Source organism: Phyllostomus discolor, chromosome 14, assembly GCF_004126475.2.
Source record: "Phyllostomus discolor isolate MPI-MPIP mPhyDis1 chromosome 14, mPhyDis1.pri.v3, whole genome shotgun sequence".
NCBI lineage: Eukaryota > Metazoa > Chordata > Mammalia > Chiroptera > Phyllostomidae > Phyllostomus > Phyllostomus discolor.
Window position 1 is genome coordinate 10699938 of NC_040916.2, and position 23477 is coordinate 10723414.

General features: G+C 36.6%; 1 protein-coding gene across 1 annotated transcript in view; it reads left to right on the forward strand.

Annotated features, from left to right (window-relative positions):
- Window positions 1-23477, forward strand: part of DTL (denticleless E3 ubiquitin protein ligase homolog) — a 51096-nt gene that overhangs the window by 16320 nt on the left and 11299 nt on the right. The window contains exons 9-12 of the mRNA XM_028530789.1: window positions 877-980; window positions 1535-1639; window positions 7648-7760; window positions 21254-21343. Of these exons, the coding sequence (XP_028386590.1) occupies window positions 877-980; window positions 1535-1639; window positions 7648-7760; window positions 21254-21343 (412 nt within the window). The remainder of the gene's footprint in view (window positions 1-876; window positions 981-1534; window positions 1640-7647; window positions 7761-21253; window positions 21344-23477) is intronic.

Genomic DNA, 23477 nt, shown 5'->3' on the forward strand with positions numbered 1-23477 from the left:
GGTCTGAATTTTTGGCTTCCAGGTAGGTTTGTAGTACTTCTTGATTGGTTGCTTTGTTAGAATATAAGTTATTTGAGTATAGAGACTCTTTCTTTTTTAAGCACCCTTCTTTGTCCCCTTATTTGCTCATTATATCTCTGAAGACATCCTTCTCTTGAAAAAACATAGTTTAAAAAGATGATGACTTAATAGGATTTCCATTGTGTCTTCTGGACACTAAAACTCTCCTGTGGACCAAATTCTGAGGCACAAATGAAGCATTATCTAAAGGTTATCAGTTGTGCTTCTAAATGGCTATGAGTGCTTGTTCTGTTTGTTTTCAGGGATACTGCCCCATTACACCAAACTTGTGTTTTCAAGTTGCCTACAAACTAGATGTAGAGGATTAAGACAACTACCCCCAATAGATGAAATGAAAAAAAAAAATTTTATTTTACAGAAAATAATGTTTAGATTGCTTAAGGAGTTACATATAGAAATATAACCATATAACCATATGGGCACAGCTTGTTACTTATGCTGTCAAAGGTTATGTACAGAGTATTAAAAGCATAGGAAATGTTTTTTTCTGCAAACAATGAAACAATGACTATCAGCACCCAACCTTCATTTTCCTTTTCCGCTCCCTTGAAGTAAACTCAAGGTAACCCATCACTGGGTCATATCACATCTGTTTCCGTTCTGCCAGAATTGTAAGCCTGACATTGGAGACAACAGTATGAAGCAGTTCAGTCTGTTTCCCAATGAGATATCCTCACTGTACCTAATTCGTGTGCCAGAGGAATTAGATTAAAAGTCATTTCATGTTCAATATAGTTGAAACTGGTCGGGTTGGGAAAGGACTACAAAATAACTATTTCTTTACCTTGGTTTTAGGGTAATTAAAGTATGGGACTTACGTAAGAATTATACTGCTTATCGACAAGAACCCATAGCCTCCAAGTCTTTCCTGTACCCAGGTAGCAGCACTCGAAAACTAGGTAAGCTTTTTCGTAGACTATAGGACTTTTTTGTAGGATTTTTGGGGAATGTAAGTTTTTGTTAAAATTTAAAAATAGCCCTGGCTGGGTGCCTCAGGTGTTTGGAGCACTGTCCTATGCACCAGACGGTTGCAGGTTTGATTCCTGGGCAGGGAACATATCTTGGTTGCAGGTTCGAACCCCGGTTGAGGGAGCATGTGGGAGGCAACCAATCCATGTTTCTCTCTCCCTCCCTCAATCCCCCTTTCCCTCCCTTCTTCTAAAATCAATGGAAGAAAAACATATTCTTAGGTGAGGATTAAAAAAATAATAATAAAAATATCAAGCTGGTTTTGATATTTGATATTTTCTCCAGCAACATAGACTAGAGAAACTCTAATATGTGGTTGTATTTTTTTGAATTTCAAAAAATACAAACAAATGTTTTTGGTTTGTAGATACTTTGGAGAAGAGTTTATGGTTCTTCTTGTGGAATGATCTTTTGTCCTCAGCATTTTTACCCTGTTTCTACTTACTGTCACCAGGACATGCTAACTAAAGTTTCCTTTTTCCAGGATACTCAAGTCTAATTTTGGATTCCACTGGCTCTACTTTATTTGCCAACTGCACAGATGACAACATCTACATGTTCAATATGACTGGGTTAAAGACTTCTCCAGGTAAGATCTAAGTCAGTTCATATTCTTACTCAGAAACTAGAACAGACTTTTCTGTGAAAGATAATTTAATGTTGGTTCTTTTCCAAGCCAAATTTAAGACATATAAGGGTTTTAGGGTCTTTGATTAGCTCTGCTGATGAATTATGTAATTTTTGAGGGACAGAGAAAGCTGTTCCTGCTCAGCTTTTGTTCTTATTGCAGGTTGTTTATAAAATTAGGCATCTGAAGTTTTTAGGCCCCCAAAATAATACCTCCCTACCTCAGCTTTCTCAGTGTTGGAGGCTATATTGCCTCTTTTATGTTTTCCCCACCCTCACCCTCTTTTTTCCTTAAAAAATATTAATGTAGAATCTGATACGAAGCTGATAAATGTCATTTTTTAAAAGAAACTGAAGTTTCTCAAGCATAGTCTAAGACAGTTATTTGGGTTACATAGTTTCAAGAACATTATTAATTACTTAGGCAAGCTACATGTTAGTAACCCGGTTCTTCCTATTGACTATGAATTCTATAACCAATCCCTGGATCTGCCTATTTCCCACTAAAATAAGACGTGCCAAAAAATATCTCAAAATAGTACAGAACTTCGAGGGGCTCTTACGAAACTTTCCAAAGACTGCCCCCAAGCCATTATTAGGACTTTGTATCTGTGGCAGTATCACAATTGGCATTTCCAATGCCCTGAAATAGGTCTGGTGTTATCTAAACAAAAGCAAGGGTATTTGGGAAAGGGAAAAGTTTTATAACTTACTTTGCTATTTTCCTGAATGGTATCAGAATCTAGACAACTTCTAATTTAGTTATCATTTTGTTATAGTGTGGCACCGAAAAGGAACCTTGAGTTCACTTTGTCCCTCTGGCATCAAACAGATATGCCCAAGGCCACTGGTACTATATTATAGACCACTATAATAATTCAGTGATGTTTTTCTTGTGTTCTTAAAATAACTTAATTGGTTCTCATAGATGGATGGATAGATAGATGGATGGGTAGATAGATGGATTTAATGTTTCTTTAAAATTAAGTAACAGATAGACGTGTGTATGTGTGACACATTTGGTGACTGCTGTCTTTTTCAAAACTTCAAAAAGGTCCTGGGCTCAATACTTTTTCTCCCATACTTCTAATTCATAGTATGTTATTATACTAAGTGATGTTCATAAGGAGGGCTGTGAAACACTTTATTGAAGCATTTTAAGAGCCCAAACAAAGAAAAATAAAATTGAGCCCACAATAGGTTTTAGAAGGATTTTTTGCTTGATTTGAAACATTAGTAGTGTACTTTATGCTAGCCTTTCTTGTACCAGCAGAGGGCAATAAATACTTTTAGGTTTAGTGGGAAATATTATCTGTAGTTTTCCATTCATAGTTTAGGGTTGTTGAGAAAGATGAACAGTTACCATTTTGGAATTATATTCAGAATAAAGGAGCCTGTTTATTTTGTTTCTTAACAGGGAGGAAGAAAATTCCTTCTACCCTTCTAGGTTCTTCTGGCTGGTCTAAGAATTAAATGGACATGTCGCAGATTAACAGGAGAAAATTCAGCTTAATTTTTTACATATAGGGGTTCCACAAGAATATGGGGGGAGGAGGTGGCAACGACAAATTGGGCAGTTGAGCTTATGCCATCTTGAGCTAAGGAGAAAGGGGTAGTGGTTTGGGAGGGACTTCATAGGGGTGGAAGGCAATTAATTCACTTAGGGATGGAAAGGCAAATGTTTGGTAAACATCTGTTTACTAGGCCTTACAGAGGAAGCGGGATTTGGCAGGCTCTGATCTCTAATGTACCCCCACCACACCTAGTCCATATTCTTCACAGATAACTCTGGCGATATCTCTGTTATGGGAACAGGCCCTTTATCTAAATTCTTTGAGGCAGTTAAGGGGGAGGTAACAAGAAAAACTTCCTGAGTCTTCTGTTTCTTTAACCAACTTAAATTAATCCTTATGACAAAGAGACACATTTGGGGTGGAAAATTTTGCTCCTGTACAGTCAATCCTGCCTTTGAAACTTGCCTAAGAAATTCACAACCCAGAAGCTGAGTTGATAGATTGTTCTGTTGCATTGAATCAGTCTCTTCATCCTGGCAATAATAGGTCAGCCCAATTAAATTCGTTTCAGGAGGCAGAGAGGCATGTGGTCTCCCAAAGCAGTCTATATTGTGTAAACAAGAAGTCAGGCATTTAATATAAAGAGGCATTTCTTTGGAAACAAAAGAGAAGCAAAGGTTAATGGTTGGAGCAAATTATACAACAGTTTTTGAGCTTATGGAGTAGCCAGTCAAGAAGATTGCTAGATGTCAGGGTTGAAACATCTTTTGCATTTTGAAATATCTTTGATGATGTCATCAGGTGTTCAGATAAACTTTCTGAGTGGCTTACACAACAGCAGGCAAAAAGGTTGTCTAAAAATGGACTATTGTGGTGACCTCTCAAGTGTTTATCAAGTTCAGCTTCAGTTTGCATGGCTTTGGGAAAAGTACGGTTTTAGTTCTCAGTGAATCCAAGTCAAAAGTGGGAGAAAAATTGGAAATGTTACTTTGTTGAGTTGTTAGCCAAATATTTGAGGAAACTAGAATTCGGGATCCAGTCCAGTTTACAGGTAGAAAACAAAATCTCAAAAGCAGTAGATAGTAGAACTGGAATCTTATATCTGCAAGTGTGCCTCATGGTTTCTATTGAAACAAATTGTTTTTTCTCTAAAATAAATCACCCTCATTTTAATCAAAGATAACCAAATTATGATTAACTTATTTGCAAAATAAGTCTGGTTTCAATAAACTTGGTCAGATTATTTACATAAATGCTTCAAGAATGGCAACTGATCATATAGGCTCTTTTAAATCTGCTTTATGTAACTTTTCATAAGGAATCTCCAGACTCAAATTTCAACAGCCTCTCAAAGCTAAGCCAAGCCAAAGGCTTGCTATTGGACTTCACTTGTAATACCTTTAGATTTGGGTTCATTCCTCTCCTATTGAGCTCCCTAAAATATCCAGAGTTTCCTATGCCTGCCAGGAAGTAATGTGATAAGGCTGCTGAACCCTGTAATCAAGGTACCAGGCTGATTTTTTTCCCCAAGGGGGCTTTATTGGCTTCTATAAACTCAATCTTAGTTCCCTAAAGCTGTCGGGTCATATCTGAGTTTATGCATGTCTCTGTCAAACATGACATTCCAGTCAAAGCCCTGCTAATATAAGCAATGTTTCCAACTATATCCTGTTACAGAGAGGACAATATCCTGTTATAGATTCTTAATGAACTTATATAAATAACTGTGTTGCGTGGAAAAAAAACACAAGGAGTTTCCAAATTCTGTAGGATTCAGGTGGGAAGATAAAAATAAATGTTTTAATTCTGCTTAGAAAGGTACAATTTACCAAATTGCTTTGGGTTGTTGGTAGCTCAGGAGGGGAAAAAATGTCCTTGTATTTGGAAAACAAAGATTAAAGAACCAATAATATTTCAAACTGAAAGTGATAAAAATTATAATCATCTTCATTAGTTCATTTAATCCTATGCAACTTTTTTTTTTTAAGATTTTATTTATTTTTAGAGAGGGAAGGGAAGGAGATAGAGAGAGAAACATCAATGTGCGGTTGCTGGGGGCTGTGGCCTGCAACCCAGGCATGTACCCTGACTGGAATTGAACCTGCGACACTTTGGTTCGCAGCCTGCGCTCAATCTACTGAGCTATGCCAGCCAGGGCTGCAACTTTATTTTTTTAATCCTCATCCAAGGAGGTGTCCATTGGTTTGAGAGAGAAATACCCATGTGAAAGAGAAACATCCATTGGTTGCCTCCCGTATGGGCCCTGACTGGGAATTGAACCCACAACCTTTTGGTGTACAGGACAATGCTCCAACCAACTGAGCCACCCTGGCTCAGTTGATCTTGATCTTTTATTAGTAGTTTTATGAAGCCATCGATTTTTTTTCATTAGAGTTCTACAAATTCTCGCCCAGTTCAATAGTATAATCTGAAAGTTAGTGACATTCACCCATATATAATATAACCTAAGAAGTCTTATCATCACTTATTTGACAATGTTTCCCATGTAATGTAGCATGACAAATGAGCCTAATTAGTTTCATATCTCCTTTTTTATAAAAGAACAAATCCTGTGAAATGTTTCAAGGACCCTCTGAAAAATTAGTTGAGGTCAAAGAGACTACATTTAGAATTTGATTATAGAAAGTTGGTCAAAACTGTCAAAATGTTTTAAAATCAAATAGGATCATAGATCACTGTGATATAATGCTTAGTTATTCATTTAAGCATGATGACAATTAAAGATTTTACAGGCAAATTCAGAAAGTTCGGTACTTGTAAGTGAACTTAGCCCTCGTAATCACAGACCTGTTAAAACAACATAGGCATTTACTTAGATAAAACATAAAATTCCTGCTTTTTAGTTAGATTACTCAAAGGTAAAGAAAAACTATTCAGAATCTCTCCGTCAAGAGCGGATCAAAGGTGCGATAAAACTTTGGCCCTGGCTGGTGTGGCTCAGTGGATTGAGTGCTGGCCTGGGAACTGAAGGGTTGCTGGTTTGATTCCCAGCCAGGGCACACGCCTGGGTTGGGGGCCAGGTACCCAGCTGGGAGCATGTGAGAGGCAGCTGAACTTTGTTTTTTTAATAGAGAGAAAACCAAATTCTAATTTTGTATCAGGTTACTTTTGATATTAAAATTCATCTACTTGATTAAATTCATCTCAGTGTTAGCCAGCATGACCATGCATAAAACTCTTCTTAAGGTTCCTATTTTACAAACCTTTTATAACTTCCTTTTTTACATTCAGATTTTGTCCTATTCTTTCTCTTTTTTTAACTGCTCTTTAGGACTAAATCACTTTGTTTTCCCTTAACAAAATACATGTCCATTTCTTACACTGTTTTTTTTTTTCAACTGAAAACACAAATTTTCCTTGCATACCAGAATGTTTCCCTTATTATTTTAGTAGTTTTAACTGTGTATATTGTTTTAATTTTAAACACTTAGAAACCTTAATTGCTAGTGAAAACTAAGAATTAAGCAAGTGTGGACTGTTAGTTATACCAGTATTTTTTGATTGGCAAACTATGAACACATTCCATAATTTCTAGAAACATGTTTGTTCATAATACAATCTTTCAGTAAAGCACAAAAACAGTTTTCTAACCGACCCAAACATAGTAGTTGAGTCTATACTATGTGTATCTGAACTGATTCATATCCTGCTTTTAACTTCACAGTGAAAGTGTTTAATGTGGAGAGTATTTGATATGTAGTATTTTTCTTGAAAAGGTTTAGATAGTTTTTTTTCCAGTTTTATTCTAGCAAAAGGAAAGGATTTCTATGAGCAACTAATGGACAGCTGTTTAGACCCTTAATAATTCTTTCCCCTCTGTTAGAAGATTGGAATGAGATTTTTTTTCCTGCCTAAATGTATTCTTAAGTTCTCCAATAATGGATTTTTTTCTTTTACTTTCTAGTAATGTTCTGATGATGGAGCCTTCAAATTTGGTCTCCTTAAGATAGAACAACCTATCAAGCACATTATGCTAGATTGGATAACTTGCCCTTTTAACCATGTATAGTGAGAAGTCTAGACCTAAAGGCTAAACCTAACCTATTTGGAGTATTTTATATATGACCATATAGTTTACCCCACTACCTCCTTCTACTGTTCATCCTATTTTAAGTGCTGGGTTTAAAGATTCCCTCATCCCAGACAAGTTATCCATAAATCTTAACTCTTGTTACTAATTTTTACCTATTCATGCAACACATGTTTGAAGGTCTACTCTATTCAAAGTAAGAATGTTTTCTTATTACTTTCTTTTCTGTAGTCAGCCATATATCAAGTATTTGAGTTTAGATCATGAGATTAGATCTAATGTAATATAGCCTCTTTCTAGAATTTGCTTTATTTCCTGACAATGCCCAGTTCCTTTATATTTGGTGAATGTAGCTTGACCATCAGCTTCAATAGTCAATACACTGTTTTTTCCCCCCTCTGGTAGTGGCTGTCTTCAATGGACATCAGAACTCGACCTTTTATATTAAATCCAGTCTTAGTCCAGATGACCAGTTTTTGGTCAGTGGCTCAAGTGATGAAGCTGCCTATATCTGGAAGGTAAGTTACCAACTTCCCCCACAAACATGAGACTAAAATATTCTTTCAACTATTTCCTTTTTCCAAAATGAGGTAAGTTTAGTGTAAATATATACTATTAACTTTTTCTATATCAGATGTTCAGTTAAAGTTGCTTCTTGTCTTTTAATATAGCCAAAATCTCACTCTGTTGGCCACTTTTATGGCCAGAGTGTGGCCATAAAAATTGACAATCCATATCTTCAGTAGTTTCACAGGTTATCAGGAAATTGAAAATTCAGAAGACTGGAAAGAACTTTAATTACTTTGTCCTGCTTCCTGGAAAAACATGCTGTACTACCTTTCTGCCCTGTGTTTTCAAATTCTCGTTCAAAATACATATATATATAGTACTTTAGTCTGTAGGACTCAGTCTATACCCAAATCAGCCATAGAACTTTGCACAAAACACTGAAAAATATCTGTATAATAATTGTATTCTTTACTCTCCTGTCTTAGAAGTGGTTCAGTCTTTGGCCTACTAAAACAGATGTGGCTGGTTTATCAGTTTTGTATATATTTAATAGCATTATTTAAAATTTTTTGATTTTATAGATTTCTCATTTCTGCTATACAAATTTATATATATACTTTTTACTTTTTAAATAAGTGATTCTAAAATGACTACTGGAAGCCAAGAAATTTAGAACTGCCCATTTGAAATTCACTGGAGAAAACTGAAATGGTACATATAAGTAGCATAAAAATTACCCTTGAAAAGTGGCTATCTTGGGTATAATTAGTACCCAAGACATAGAAATGTCTGGGAGTTCAAGAAAGAAGAGCATCAAGATATTGTTTACCTAGGAATAGAAATTAGTTATCTTCTAGGTTGCCCTGTAATTTCTAAATGTCCTTGACATTGGTGAATTGAATGATCGGAGTTTACACATTCTGGATTTTTTGTTTTGTTTAGTTTTTTATTGATTTTATTTTATTTTTGTATTACCATTTAGTCCCGTTATACCCACCCCCACCCCCACCCCAAAGCAGTCATCACACTGTTGTCCATGTCCATGAGTCCTTTTCCTTTTTGTTCAGTCTTTCCACTCCCTAGCATCCCCTTCCCCACAGCTATTTTCCTGCTTTCCATCTATGAGTCTGCCTCTGTTTTGCATGTTAGTTCAGTTTGTTCATTAGATTCCACATGGGTGAAATCACACCCATGGATTCCATGAGTGAAATCACATGGTATTTGTCTTTCTCTGACTGGCTTATTTAGCATAATGTTCTCCAGGTCCATCCATGCAATTACAAGGGTAAAATTTTCTTTTTTCAGGCAAGTAGTATTTCATTGTGTAAATGTCCCATCATTGTTTTATCCCCTTATCTACTGATGGATACACACGGGCTGCTTCCATATCCTGGCAGTTGTAAATAATGCTGCAATGATGTAGGGGTGCCTATGTTCTTTCATATTTGTATTTTGGGTTTCTTGGGGTGTATTCCCAGAAGTGAACTGGCTAGGTTCTACTAGTGGAAAGGCATACCCATTTTTAATTTTTTGAGGTATCTTCATACTGCTTTCCACAGTGACTGCTTCAGTCTGCATTCCTACCAACTGTGTAAAGGGTTCCCCTTTCTCCGCATCCTCACCAGCACTTGTTTGTTGATTGATTTTTTTTTAAGTACCATATTTTTGGAGCATAAGACACACCTAGGTTTTAGAGGAGGAAAATAGGAAAAAAATTTTGAAGCAAAAAATGTGGTAAAATATTTAATAACATAAAATAACATAATATTTCACCAATGTAAATGTAAACAGAACTCAACAGCAGCATTAACAGCCATTGTTCCTCCCAAATTTGGGGGGGGGTATGTCTTATAGTCTGAAAAATACAGTATATTTTATTCATTATGCTATTATAGTTGTCCCATTTTTCCTCCCTTTTATCCCCCTCTCCCCTGCACTCCGTCTCCCTTCAGCATTCACCCCCTGAGTTCATGTCCATGGATCATACATAGTTCTTTGGCTTTTCCATTTCCCATACTAATCTTAACCTCCCCCTGTCTATTTTGTATCTACTAATTATGCTTCTTATTGCCTGTACCTTTTTCCTCATTCTCCCCCCACTTCCCCACTGATAACCCTCCTTGTGATCTCCATTTCTATGATTCTATTTCTGTTCTAGTTGTTTGCTTAGCTTTGGTTTTGTTTTTTAGGTTCAGTTGTTGATAGTTGTGAGTTTATTGTCATTTTATTGTTCATATTTTTGATCATCTTCTTTTTCTTAGGTAAGTCCCTTTAATATTTCATATAATAAGGGCTTGTTGATGATGAACTCCTTTAACTTGACCTTATCTGGGAAGCAATTTATCTGCCCTTCCACTCTAAATGACAGCTTTGCTGGAGAGAGTCATCTTGGATGTAGGTCCTTGCCTTTCATGACTTCTAATCCTTCTTTCCAGCCCCTTCTTGCCTGCAAGGCCTCTTTTGAGAAATCAGCTGATAGTCTTATGGGAACTCCTTTGTATGTAACTATCTCCTTTTCTCTTACTGTTTTTAAGATTCTGTCCTTATCTTTCATCTTGATGATATAATTATGATGTGCCTTGGTGTGTGCTTCCTTGGGACCAACTTCTTTGGGACTCTGAGCTGCCTGGACTTCCTGGAAGTCTACTTCCTTTACCAGATTGGGGACCATTTCTTCATTTGTCCAAATAAGTTTCCAATTTCTTGCTCTTTTTTTTTCTTTCTGGCACCCCTATGATTCAGATATTGGAGCACTTAAAGTTGTCTCAGAGGTTCCTAAGCCTGTCCTCATTTTTTCGAATCCTTGTTTCTTCATTCTGTTCTGGTTGGATGTTTATTTTTTTCCTTTTGTCTCAAATCATTAATTTGATTCCCAGTTTCCTTCCCTTCACTGTTGGTTCCCTGTATATTTTCCTTTATTTCACTTTGCATAGCCTTCATTTCTTCCTTCATTTTGTGACTGAACTCATTTATTTCTGTGAGCCTCCTGATTACCAGTGTTTTGAACTCTGCATCTTATAGGTTGTCTGTCTCCTCATTGTTTAGTTCTTTTTTGGGGGGTTTCGATCTGGTATTTCCTTGTCTTGGTGCACCTGTTACATTGTAAGGGGCGGAGCATTAGGTATTCACCAGGGTGGGGCAGCCCATTTTGCTGCATTGTGGCACTGTCTGTGGGGAAGGGGTCAGTGAGGGGACAATGCCTCTTGCTTGCTTGCTCAGCTCTTGCCCCGCTTTCCCTCACTTCCCTCGCATCCCACAAATGTATTGTGCCTTTTCAGGTGCTGATTCCCAGGTGGGTGGACTCGTGTATGCTCTAGGATCCTGTGGGCCTCTCCAACAAACTCTCCTATGAGACTGGGAGTTTCTTCTGTTGCTGCAACCCCCACAGATTTTTACCATAAGAGGTTCTGAGACTTTAGTTTCCTTTGCTGGAACCCTGGATTGCAGTGGTTTGTGTTGCTCCCCAGTTGTTCTTCCCAGCTAATCTTCATGCAAATGTCCAGCTGCCACCTTGCCTTCTCCATCGGCCTGCTGCCACTTTGTCATGTACCCTCTCCACCCCAGCTGCCTGTCTCTGCCCCTCCTACCAGTCTGGATGAATATTTCTTCTTTAACTCCTTGGTTGTTGGACTTCCATACAGTTTGATTTTTCTGGCATTTCTGGTAGTCTTTGTTTTTGAATTGGTTGTTTTCTTTCTTTTGGTTGTGCAAGGAAGCAGAGTGCATCTACCTCTTGCCTACATCTTGGTTGGAACTCCTGTTAGTTGGTTTATTGATAATAGCCCTTCTGGGAGGTGTGCAGTGATAACTCACTGTGGTTTTAATTTGCACTTCTCTTGTGATTAGTGTTGTTTATCATGTTTTCATATGTCTATTGGCCATCTGTATGTCCTTATCTGTCCAATTTCCAACACCATTAATTGAATAAACTTTCTATAGCCTATTGTATGTGCTTGCTTCCTCTGTCAAATATTAATTGACTATAAAGGTGTGGGTTTATTTCTAGGCTCTCTATTCTCTTCCATTGATCTGTGTGTCTGGGTTTTTTTTTTTTTTTTCTGCCAGTACCATGCTATTTTGATTACTATGGCCTTATAGTATGGTTTGATATTAGGTAGAGTGATTCCTTGAAATTTGTTCTTTCTCAGGATCACTGTTGCTATGCGGGGCCTTTTGTGGTTCCATATAAATTTTTGAAATGTTTGTTCTAGTTCCATGAAATACATCATTGGCGTCTTGATAGGAATTGTGTTGAATCTATAGATTACTTTGGGTAGTATGAACATTTTAATGATGTTAATCCTTCCTATCTATGAACACGGTATGTGCTTCCATTGATTTGTATCTTCTGTTTCTTCAGTGTCTTATAATTTCCCAAGTACAAGTCTTTTACATCCTTAGTTAGGTTTATTCCTAGGTATTTTATTCTTTTTGTAGCGATTGTAAATGGGATTGTTTTCTTAATTTCCCTTTTTGTTCCTTCGTTATTGGTAGATAAAAATGTAAGTGATTTCTGGATATTAATTTTGTATCTTGCTACTTTGTTGAATTAACTTATAAGTTCTAGTAGTTTCTTAGTGGAATCTTTAGGGTTTCCTTGTGCATACAGTATCATGTCATCTCCAAATAATGACAGTTTTACTTCTTTCTTTCTAATTTGGATGCCTTTTATTTCTTCTTTCCTGATTGCTGTGGCTAGGACTTCCAGTACTAGAATCCAGTACTATGTTGAATAAGAGAGTAAAAGCAGACATCCCTGTCTTGTTTCCGATCCTAAGGGGAATGCTTGTAGTTTTTGCCTATTGAGTATGATGCTGGCAGTGGGTTTGTCATATATGGTCTTTATTATGTTTAGGTGTGTCCCCTCTAATTCCACTTTGCTGAGAATTGTTATCCTAAATGGGTGTTGGCTTTTATCAAATGGTTTTCCTGTATCTATTGATAATGTCCTTTTTTCCTTCATTTTCTTTATATTGTGAATCACATTTATTGATTTGTGAATGTTGTAGCAACCTTGCATTCCTAGAATAACTCCCACTTGATCATGATGTATGATATTTTTGATGCATTGCTGTATTCAGTTTGCTAATATTTTGTTGAGGATTTCAGGGTGTTTTTTTTTCTTTTGCCTATAATATTCTTTCTTTTTAGTGTCTTCATCGAGTTTTGGCATTAGGATAATGCTGGCCTTATAAAATGAGTTTGAGATCCTTCCCTCCTCTTGAATTTTATGAAATAGTTTGAGAAGTAGAGGTGTTGGTTCATGTCAATGTTTAGTAAAATTCACCTGTCAAGCCATTTGGTCCAGGGCTTTTTTTTTGTTGAGAGTTTTTTTATTACTGCTTCAGTTTTACTACGTGTAGTCTGTTTATTCAGATTTTCTAATTTTTCTTGATTTAATTTTGGAAGATTGTATGTTTCTAGGAATTGATCCATTTCATCCAGGTTGCCCAGTTTGTTGGCATATAGTTTTGTTCATATTTTTTAAAATCCTTTGTATTCCTTTGGTATCAGTTGTTATTTCTCCTCTTTCATTTCTGATTATATTTATTTGTATCTTCTCTTTTTCTTGATGAGTCTGGTTAAAAGTTTGTCAATGTTACCTTTTCAAAGAAACAAGTGTTGGAATCATTAATCTTTAGTATCATTTTTAGACTATATTTCATTTATTTCTGCTCTGATCTTTATTATTTCCTTCCCTCTGCTAACTTTGGGCTTTGTTGCTCTTTTTCAAGTTCCTTTAGGTATAAAGTTAGATTGCTTATTTGAACTTTTCTTATTTTTTTAGATAGGCCTGTAATGCTATGAATTTCCCTCTTGGGATTGCTTTCTCAGTGTTCCACAGATTTTGGATTGTTTTGTCCTTATTTTCGTTTGTTTCAAGATATCTTTTGATTTCTTCCTTGATCTCATTGTTGACCTATTCATTGTTTAATAACATGTTCTTTAGGTTCCATGTCTGTGTTTTTCAGTGTTCTTGTGATTGATTTCTAGTTTCATAGCATTGTGGTCAGAGAAGATGCTTCATAGGATTTCAGTCTTAAATTTATTGAGACTTGTTTTGTGTCCTAACATGCAGCCTATCCTAGAAAACATTCCATGTGCTCTTGAAAAGTATGTATATTCTTTTGCTTGGGGTAAAATGCTCTGAAGATATCAAATCCATTTGATCTAGTGTGTTGTTTAAGGCCACTACCTCCTTGTTGGTTTTCTACCTAGAAGATCTATCCATTGAAGTCAGTGGTGTGTTAAAATCCCTGACTATGACTGTATTTCTGCTTATCTCTCCCTTTGGTCCACATTTCTGTACTCTGTCCCTTCCACCTCGCAGCTGATAACCCTCCAAATGGTGCATGGATTAAGAAGCATAGTTGATAGGTACAAAATAAACAGGGAGAACTTAAGAATAGCATAGGAAATGAAGAAGCCAAGGAACTTACATGTATGACCCATGGACTTGAACTAAGTCGGGGAGATTGCTGGAGGGAAGGGAGAACTGGGCAGAGAGGACAAAAGGAAGAAATGGGACGGGTGTAATAGCATAATCAAAAAAACATACTTTAAAAAAGATTTGCTTCACATATTTAGGTGATCCTATGTTGAGTACATAAATGTTTACTAGGGTTATATCCTCTTGTTGGATTGTTCCCTTTATTATTATGTAGTATCCTTTTTTGTCTTTTACTGTAACCTTGGTTTTAAAGTCTATTTGTTTTTTTTTCTCCTCTTTTTTTCCTTTCTATTCGCATGAAATATCTTTTTCCATCATTTACTTTTAGTCTGTGTGTATCTTTCAATCTGAGATGGGTCTCTTGGAGGGATCATATATATGGGTTTGTTTCCTTATCCATTCAGCTACTCTGTATCTTCTGGTTGGAGCATGTAAGCCATTTACATTTAAGGTGATTATTGATAGATATGTATGTGGTGCCATTTTATTGTTAGACTATTTTCCTATTTCTTTTTTCCCCTTTCTCTATTTCTTCTTAAAAAGCAAGCCCTTTAATATTTGTTTCAGTACTGGTTTGGTGTTAGCAAACTCCTTTAGCTTTTTCTTGTCTGGAAAGCTCCTTATTTCTCCTTCAATTTTAAAGGATAGCCTTGGTGGGTGAAATAGCTTTGGTTGTGGGCCCTTGCTTTTTATCACTTTTAATATTTCATGGCACTACTTTCTGGCCTGAAATGTTTCTGTTGAGAAATCAGATGACAGCCTAACTGGTGCTCCCTTATAGGTAACTACTTGGTTTTCTTTTACAGCTTTTAGGATTCTCTTCTTGTCTTTAAGGCTTGTTGTTGTAATTATAATGTGTCTCAGTGTAGACCTCTTTGGGTCCAACTTGTTTGGGACTCTCTGAGCTTCCTGGCCTTATGTGTCTTTTTCCTTCACCAGATTAGGAAAGTTTGGGTCATTATTTCTTCAAATAGGTTCTCAATCCCTTGCTCGCTCTCTTCTCCTTTTGGCATTCCCATGATGCAGATGTTGTTACCCTTCATGTTGTCCAAAATGTTTCTTGAGCTCTCCTCATTGTTTAAAAATTCTTTTTTCTTTTTGTTGCTCTGCCTGGGTCTTTTTTTCTACTTTGTGTTCCAGAATCACTGGTTTAATCCTCTGCTTCATGTAACATACTATTTATTCCTTCCTGTGATTTATTTATTTCAGATACTACATTCTTTATTTCTGACTGGTCCCTTTTTTATGGGTTCTAGTTTCTATGTCGTTTTTTTCATGCTACTGAGTATCTTTATAATCATTTCTCTAAACTTTGTGGTAAATTGCTTGCCTCTATTTCATCTAGCTCTTATTCTGGAGAATTCTCTTATTCTTTCATTTGGGTTCTGTTTGTCTTCTCATTTAGGCTGCCTCTTTATATTTGTTTCTATGTATTAGTTAGATCTGCAAAGACTCTGGTGCATGTCTTTGTCAGACGCTGCTTGTGACTGGCCCTGGTCAACCTGTTTGGAGCTATCAGAGATCCACAGCATGTGGCTCCCTCTGTTGGTCCTTTTTGGGTGTCTAGAAAGAGCCAGGTTGCTCATATCAGTAGCAGGTTCTGGGGAGGGTCAGCTGAAGTCTCACATCTTACAGAAATCTGCTTTAGCTGTTAAACTAATCAATGATAATGTCCTTAAGCTATAATTAGCACCCTGGCTTATGTACCACAGGGTAGGGCAGAATTATTCCTGCAGGTGGGGCTCTTGCTCCCCTCAGGCTGATGTCACTTAGAGAGGGGTGCTCTGACTGAGAACTATGGCTTCTGCAGTATAAGGAATGATTCAGCACAGGGATCCTAGCATCGTTCCTCCGGTTCTCTCCCCAGAGCCACCAATCCCAGACTCTCCTCAAATGTCTTTAATCCACTCTGCCCTCCCTCTGCCAGAGCCCGAGATAAGTGGCTACAAATGAAATTTTGTGTGTTGATTCTTTAAGAGTCTCTCTGCATCTCCAGGAGTCTCACCTTGGCAGACAGAAACTTTGCTGCTTTTCACAGCTAGATGTTATCCAGCTTCCTTTCTAGCTCCAGTGCTGTAGGCTGGGGAGTCCAACTTGGGGTTTAGATCCTACACTTCTCAAGGGGGACCCCCCAGCCACTGGAATATCCCTCCGGAACTTTAGCTGCAGCCCGTGGGAGCCCAGCCAGCCCTCTAACATCTCCTCACTCCATATCAGTCTTGTTGTGGTGAAGTGATTTCTTCTGTCTGTCCAGGGTTATAAGGTTTCTCTCCAGCTAGTGTTCATTTGGTTATTCAGGATGATTTCTCTGCAGTTTAGTTGTAATTCCAGATTGGTCCTGGGAGGAGGTTAGTATAGTTTCCCCATACTTCTCCGCCATCTTGGATCTGTCTACATTCTGGATTTTAGAGTCAGGTTCCATATTATCAAATCCCTTCTCAAGAGAAATTACATCATTTTTAGTCTTGCCAACTTCTAGGAAGACTATGTTGTCTTAGGACAAGGGTAGACCCTCTTGGGTATGAAGCATAATTCTTCAGCTTAATTTTATATGGTCCTGAGGGAAGTAGTAAAAATGTCATTTCTCTGTATACCTACAGTTGCAAAAATGCAACACTACCTTATTAATAGCTTTTAGTAACACTATCCGAGATGGTCACAAGGTGGAGGTATTATTCTATCCAAGATGCTTTTGTTTGGCTTACCTCATTTTCTACGACATATTTTTTATTTTTATTTTTAAATGAAAGTTTGCTTATAAAACATATTCGAGACGCTCATCTTGTGATAAATTTTCACCTAGTTTCTTGTCTATAAAATTCTCCTGACTTAAGCTTTAAACTTTTAACAATACGTGTCACTAGTGTTAATGTTTCTGTCTTACATTTTAAATTTTGAGTTTCAAAATTGGTCTTATATCTTGTTAAGTTTCTTTCTTCTTAAAAAAAAAATCAAACACACCAAAAAGTGTAATGAAAGATTGTCCAAAAATACTTATGCCCTGATCTTTTAAAAAAATTATTTAAAATCAATTTCTTACTTATATACATTAAGACATAGATACTGTTTTATTGCCAGTTCTTTCAAAGTTCCTCCCTAGCTCTGTTTGGTAGTACAAAGATCTTTTTTTGGTTGTTTCAGGGAATGAGGGTTTAGGGATACTCCCTAAGGACATGAAGTAAAGATACTCAGCAGTTGTTAGTAACCCATCTTCAGGTACCTAACTAGTGGCTGTCACGCACATGGGTGACCCTTTCTGAATTCTAGGCTGGGTCACGTGTTAGTGCTGAATGACGTGGATCAGACATGATGTTCTCCTGCCTGTCCACACATAACTCAGCAGCAGACTCTGATATTTGAGATCCTGGCAAGCTTACTGCTCCTAAAATTGAATTAGCTTAGTGAGGTGGCTCAGTTTCTCTTTTCCATGATAAAACAAGAGGGTTGGACCTGTTAAAAAAATTTTTTCCACAAGCTGAATATCCAGCCTGTTACGTTGTGTTATAACTCTGCTACCTTTCCAAGAAGTCAGAATTCTCTCAAGCTTTGGTATTTTCCCTACACTTAGAAGTTCATGGGTATAAGAACACAGAGTAAAAGAAGGAAGTTTTAGATTTTGAGACACAGGAGAATGGCTTAATTCTCACCACTGCCCAGCAAAGGGGAGATATAATATAGACTGATTCTGATGTCAAAGACTTAAAAATAAAAAGACTTAATATTGTATTTTTTTTCTTTTTAATTTTCTACCCCTTGTGACACCCTCACCCATACTTCTCCCTTCTTCCCTGGTTCACTTCTAATAGAGCCACTGAATAGTATTCAAGTGGTTATAAATAAACTGATTTGGCATAGTCATTCTACCGCTGACTGGCAAAACACTGAGCCTGACACTTTAGGAAGTGTAAATGATCTCATGGCAGAAATAAAGATTAGATTTGGTTTCTTACTGGACCGAGTAAGGACATTTTTTTGAGGAAAGGTGCTGATCTCCTTAGTATGTTGAAACATATTAAATGTTTTATGAGGTCTGTAGCTTAGAGCCAGTTACTGCTAGAGATACCTTTGTAGCTCTGGGAGGTACTTTGGAATTCTTATGCCTTGAATTAAAGTCTTTATAACAAAGTGGAATATGTAAGAAAGGACAATTTTCTGTGTTTTAACCATTTCCAGAATGCAGAGATGTAAATGTCTCTTGGACTTTAAATAGTCTCCTCTTCCTTCTTAAAGGTAGAGGGAGGCTTTTTAAAAAAAATATAATCATTGCCCTGGCTGGCGTAGCTCAGTGGATTGAGCACGGGCTGGGAACCAAAGTGTCCCAGGTTCGATTCCCAGCCAGGGTACATTCCTGGGTTGCAAGCCATAACCCCCAGCAACCGCACATTGATGTTTCTCTCTATCTCTCTGCCTCTATCTCTATCTCCCTCCCTTCCCTCTCTAAAAATAAATAAATAAAATCTTTAAAAAAAATGTAATCATGTAATTATGGCAATGTTTTTTATAGTAACAGTGAGCATAAGTAAAAATTTATCTGAATAAAATGAAGAATTTAAACACCACCTGAGTTTCATTAGAGGAAACTAATCTTCCTTGAAGCAGTCATTAAGTGAAGCATACTATACCATACTAGAACAGTCCTAATCTGCATTCATAAATATTTATTGGACATTAGTTCTCATTTCAGCTTTACAACATGCTCCTCTCTCCGCTTTTTTTTTATTTAGGTAGAATTCATATAACATAAAATTCACCATTTTAGTCATTTTAATGTGTACACTTCAGTGATTTTAAATATAATCACAATATTATGCATGTATCACCACCATGTCATTTCCAAACATTTTATTTCTCCAGAAAGAAACTCCGTACCCTTTAAGACTCACTCTCCATTTCCCCCCGCCCCTGGCAACCACTAACCTATGTTCTGTTTCTATGGATTTACCTATTCTGGACATTTCATATAAATGGAATCATGTAATATGTGATCTTTTATGTCTGAGTTCTTTCACTTAACATGTTTTTAAGGTTATTGTTGCATGTATCTGTACTTCATTCCTTTTTATGGCTGAACATTCCATTGTATGTTATGTGTAGTCCACATTGTATTTATAAGTTGGTGGACATTGGAATTACTCTACTCTTTGGCTTTTTGAATAAAACTACTATGAACATTTATGTACAAGTTTTCGTTTGAACATGTTTTCACTTCTCCTGGGAAAATATACCTAAGACTAGAATTGCTGGGTCATATGGAAATTAATTCTATGTTTAACTTTTTGAGGAACCTTCCCTTCCCTTTTAATGCTACGTAAAGTGCCTGGATCATGGTAATTATTCAAGACATGCTAACTTTTATTGTCATTATTATTATTATTCCTGTGTTATTGTCAAATTGTAAAAAGTTTTTAACGGGTCTTGTCCTTTGTTTTTTGCTCTTAGATCCTGTAGATAAATGCATTAATGTACATACATTCTACTGGTAGATGTTTGGTTTTTCTTGAAATTTATTTTGATCTTTGAGTACACATTTAGGTTCTCCTGGGTATTGTAAAATCTGGAAACTGAGCAAGGGACAGTGTCATGAAATGAAAATCTAGAGGCAACAGCAGAGTAAGCCAATGGAGTAGAATAATGTGCTTCTACCAGGGAGGGACAAGAGGACTTGAGGATTTCCTTTTCCTTTTTACTTGCTGCTACCAGACCTGCTTGGGTCTGTGGTGATTAGAAACGCAATAGGCTGGGGCCCACTAGTAGAGGAGGAAGAAGAATTTCTGTGGCTATTGAGATAGTTAAAGATTATCTTGAAAGTCTTTTTTTAAAATATGCTAACTCAAAGGAGAATAAGTCATTGTTCTTTGTGATGTGGTAGGAGTAGGCAGCAAGTGAAATCCTTTTAGATAGTACTCAGAAAAAGCTTCCTATCTGTTAAACTTTAATTCACACAGCAAGGCAAATTAAATTAGGCTCTGGTTTTTGTCTTTTGCTTTTGAATCATCATATATGTGCCATTTAACCCAAGAGAGAGGAGTGGTAATAAGTTGGATAACCTTATGATTCATTGTGTCACATCTCTTAACTATAATCTGAGGAATCTATTAAGTTTACTTAGTCATACAAATATTCTTCCCAGAGTCGCCTCCACTTTCTTTATATAAATGAGCAATGATTCAGAGCCTCAGGAAAATGAAGAGAATAATTTCTCCTTTTTAAATACATACTAATAATAGTTATGTGAGTTTGTACTCCATATTGTGCTGATTAATTCCCATGGCCTCTGAAAGGGATTGGCAACTCTTGAATCAGACAGCTGTCAAATGCATATTATTAGTAGCATCCAATGAGGGGGGAAATATGATTTTAGTCGTGTGTGTAGTGCTTCAAAATGTGACCCTTCTTTTTTATACCTTAAAATGTAGCAACACTTACTTGAAAATTCAAGTCATCTTTAAGCAAATTAACTGAAACAAAATTTTAGAGGAATTTTTCTTCCAAAAAGGGTATCAAGTGTCATATAAAATGTAGTTTATATCCTCTAAAATGAAAGGGTATATAACTTTGGACTTTGGTAAAAGTCAGTGAATCTTCTTTTGGAAGAAAGACTATCTTCTTGTCCCAAGAATGATGATAGCATGTCTCGGGTACCTTCATGTTGTGTCCCTGAGGTAGCTGGCTAGAGATCTGAAAATGTCTAGGCAATGTAAAAACAGGATTCTACTTGAACTGCAACCAGTCTTGAATTTTAGTCAAAATATGTATAGCTAGATGGCCCTGATTTGAACTAAGACCTAAACTAGAATCTAAGCTCATTATTTACTTACTTTGGCTCATTCCTGTTTTCTCAGATTGATGACAAAAAAATACTTTTATTACCCACTGGGACTCTTTTTCTAATCTATAACTAGGCATACACAGGAGCCTTTGGTAACAATCCTCAAGATCTCTGAGACACCAATATGAAGAGATTCAAAGCCTTTAGCTGGGAGAACTAACACAACTCTGCTAACTTTTTTTGTGGGGGTTTTTTGTGTGTTTGTTTGTTTGTGCACAAAGGTGTCCACACCCTGGCATCCTCCAACTGTGCTCCTGGGTCATTCTCAAGAAGTCACATCTGTGTGCTGGTGTCCGTCAGATTTCACAAAGGTTTGTAAACAAATACCCATAGTTGGTTTAAAAAGTAGATCATAGATTGGTGGGTTTTCTCAAGGTTAGTTTGAGAGCTATATACACTTTCATGCTTAAGTAAAGATTTAAAAGAACTAGAGGTCTTCCAAGATCTGTTCAACATTAACTATACATATTCTACTTTTTTTAACAATAGAGAAATTGTATTATGCAATAAGGTAAAGGATTGATTTCTTGGTTTCCTAGAGTCATTCCTTTCATAAACATAGAATTAAGTTTTTAATCTAGTTAAAATAATCTTAAACTCTAAGGTCAGAACTTGTCTTTTTAATTTTCTACATATTAGAAATGTGATGTATTGAAGGTAACATCTTGACTGTTCTTCACAGTCCCGCTTGGATTTTCACATGCCTAAAAAATGCTTAGTGTAAAGTTCTACTAGGTTAGGTTATCTTTGGCTAAACTACACAAGAAGTAGTTTCAAAATGTTTTAGATGCTCTGGAAAGAAGAAAATACTGTCACTTAAAAAAAGAATGTTTTAAGTAGTGAAGACAGATAAATAACCTGAAAAGTAGAAAGGCCAGAAACATAAACAAACCCCTACATGTATAGGTAGGGGGTTTCACATATTAGCCCAAGTTCTACTCTCTCCCAGCTCCTGCTGCCTCTGGTCTTTGGGTTATTCTGGCCTTATGCAAAATCTCAATTATGCGGGGGACCATCTCTCTCTCATCTTGACATTTTAAGGTTTTGTTGCCTATTGTTCCCATCTGTTATTTATCTTCCAGAAACTTCTCATGGTCTCATCTACTCTGGCATCTCTACTAGCCCTGTCTAGTGATTTCTGTGGTCAGCTTCACATAGACTTTTTTAAAAAATCATTGCTTTAATTACTAATAATTACATTGACATTACACTAGTGACATTTTCCTCTGAGATTCCATGTTATTTACAGTGAAATATCTCCTTTTAACATGAAGTTCTGTGTCATCATAGAACTTACTAAGGTGATTTCTTTAATGGCTCAGTTAATTGTGTCATCTCTTTGCAGCCATCATCTGTTGCCTCTATGCACAGAAAGAAGAGGCAGGGCTGTTTTCCAATACTAATCTAATGACCGCCTTTTTAAAAAGTTCTTTGAAATAATTTTGTCCCTAGCCTAGAGTTAGGAAGGTAAAATATGGTTTTAAAAAAAGAGATCTAGCCTTGGAAATTGGAAAAATTTGGATTTATTAGATCTGCCACCCAATTATGGTGACCTCGGACAAATAACTTTATTCCCATTTTATAGATGAGATTATTTAAGTATGAAGATTTTTATATTGTGAGAATTAAGATAAAGAATGCAAATTGTCAGACACACAGGTGCTCTATAAATAATAACTCCTGTTAGTACAGACTATAGAGTAACTGGGGATTCCAGGCATTTTTTGTTGAGCAGTTAAGTATGTGTCTTCTTTTGGCCTCCCAGTAAGGAAAGGAAAAAGCTGCCAGTCTCCTGGGGGCCAAGACTTAAGAGAACGTGTGTGTGTGTGTGTGTGTGTTTCTATCTCTTTAGTGACTGAAATAGAGAAATTATATAAACAAATGCTGGGAAATAGCTCTGGTACCAGTGGCCATTTGCCACAAGCTCTTCAAGCTGGACTTTCTCTGCCATAAAAGGCTTGGGACCAAGATCAGGAATGGCCAGATATTTTTAAAGGGGCAAAGGTTATTTTTAACTTCTTTCAGCTTAGTGAACTTGTTTTACCATATTGCTCCTTTTACCTATCTAGAAAAAGTCTCAGGATTGGTTTCATTCTGCTTGTCACAGCCTACTAGAGTCATGAACTAAGCCTGATCTTGGAACTGATCCCATTACTTCAGCAATAAGCCAGAACATGCAGAATTCAGAAGAAAGTTTTAGAAATTGAAAGTCAGTAGCATACACTGATTGATCATCTGAGGGAAAGAGAAAGCAAAAAGTGTTTCTTAATGAAATATTTCATAGTTACATAGAAGATGGTAAAGATAATGACTTGCCCAACTTATTGAGAGTAAAATGAAATGAACCTGGTTTATAGAAGAGCTTTAGATTAATAAGAGATGACTGGTAACAAAAGACATACTAGCAGGATCTGTATAAAAAAAGAAACTAGAGAATTCACTTCT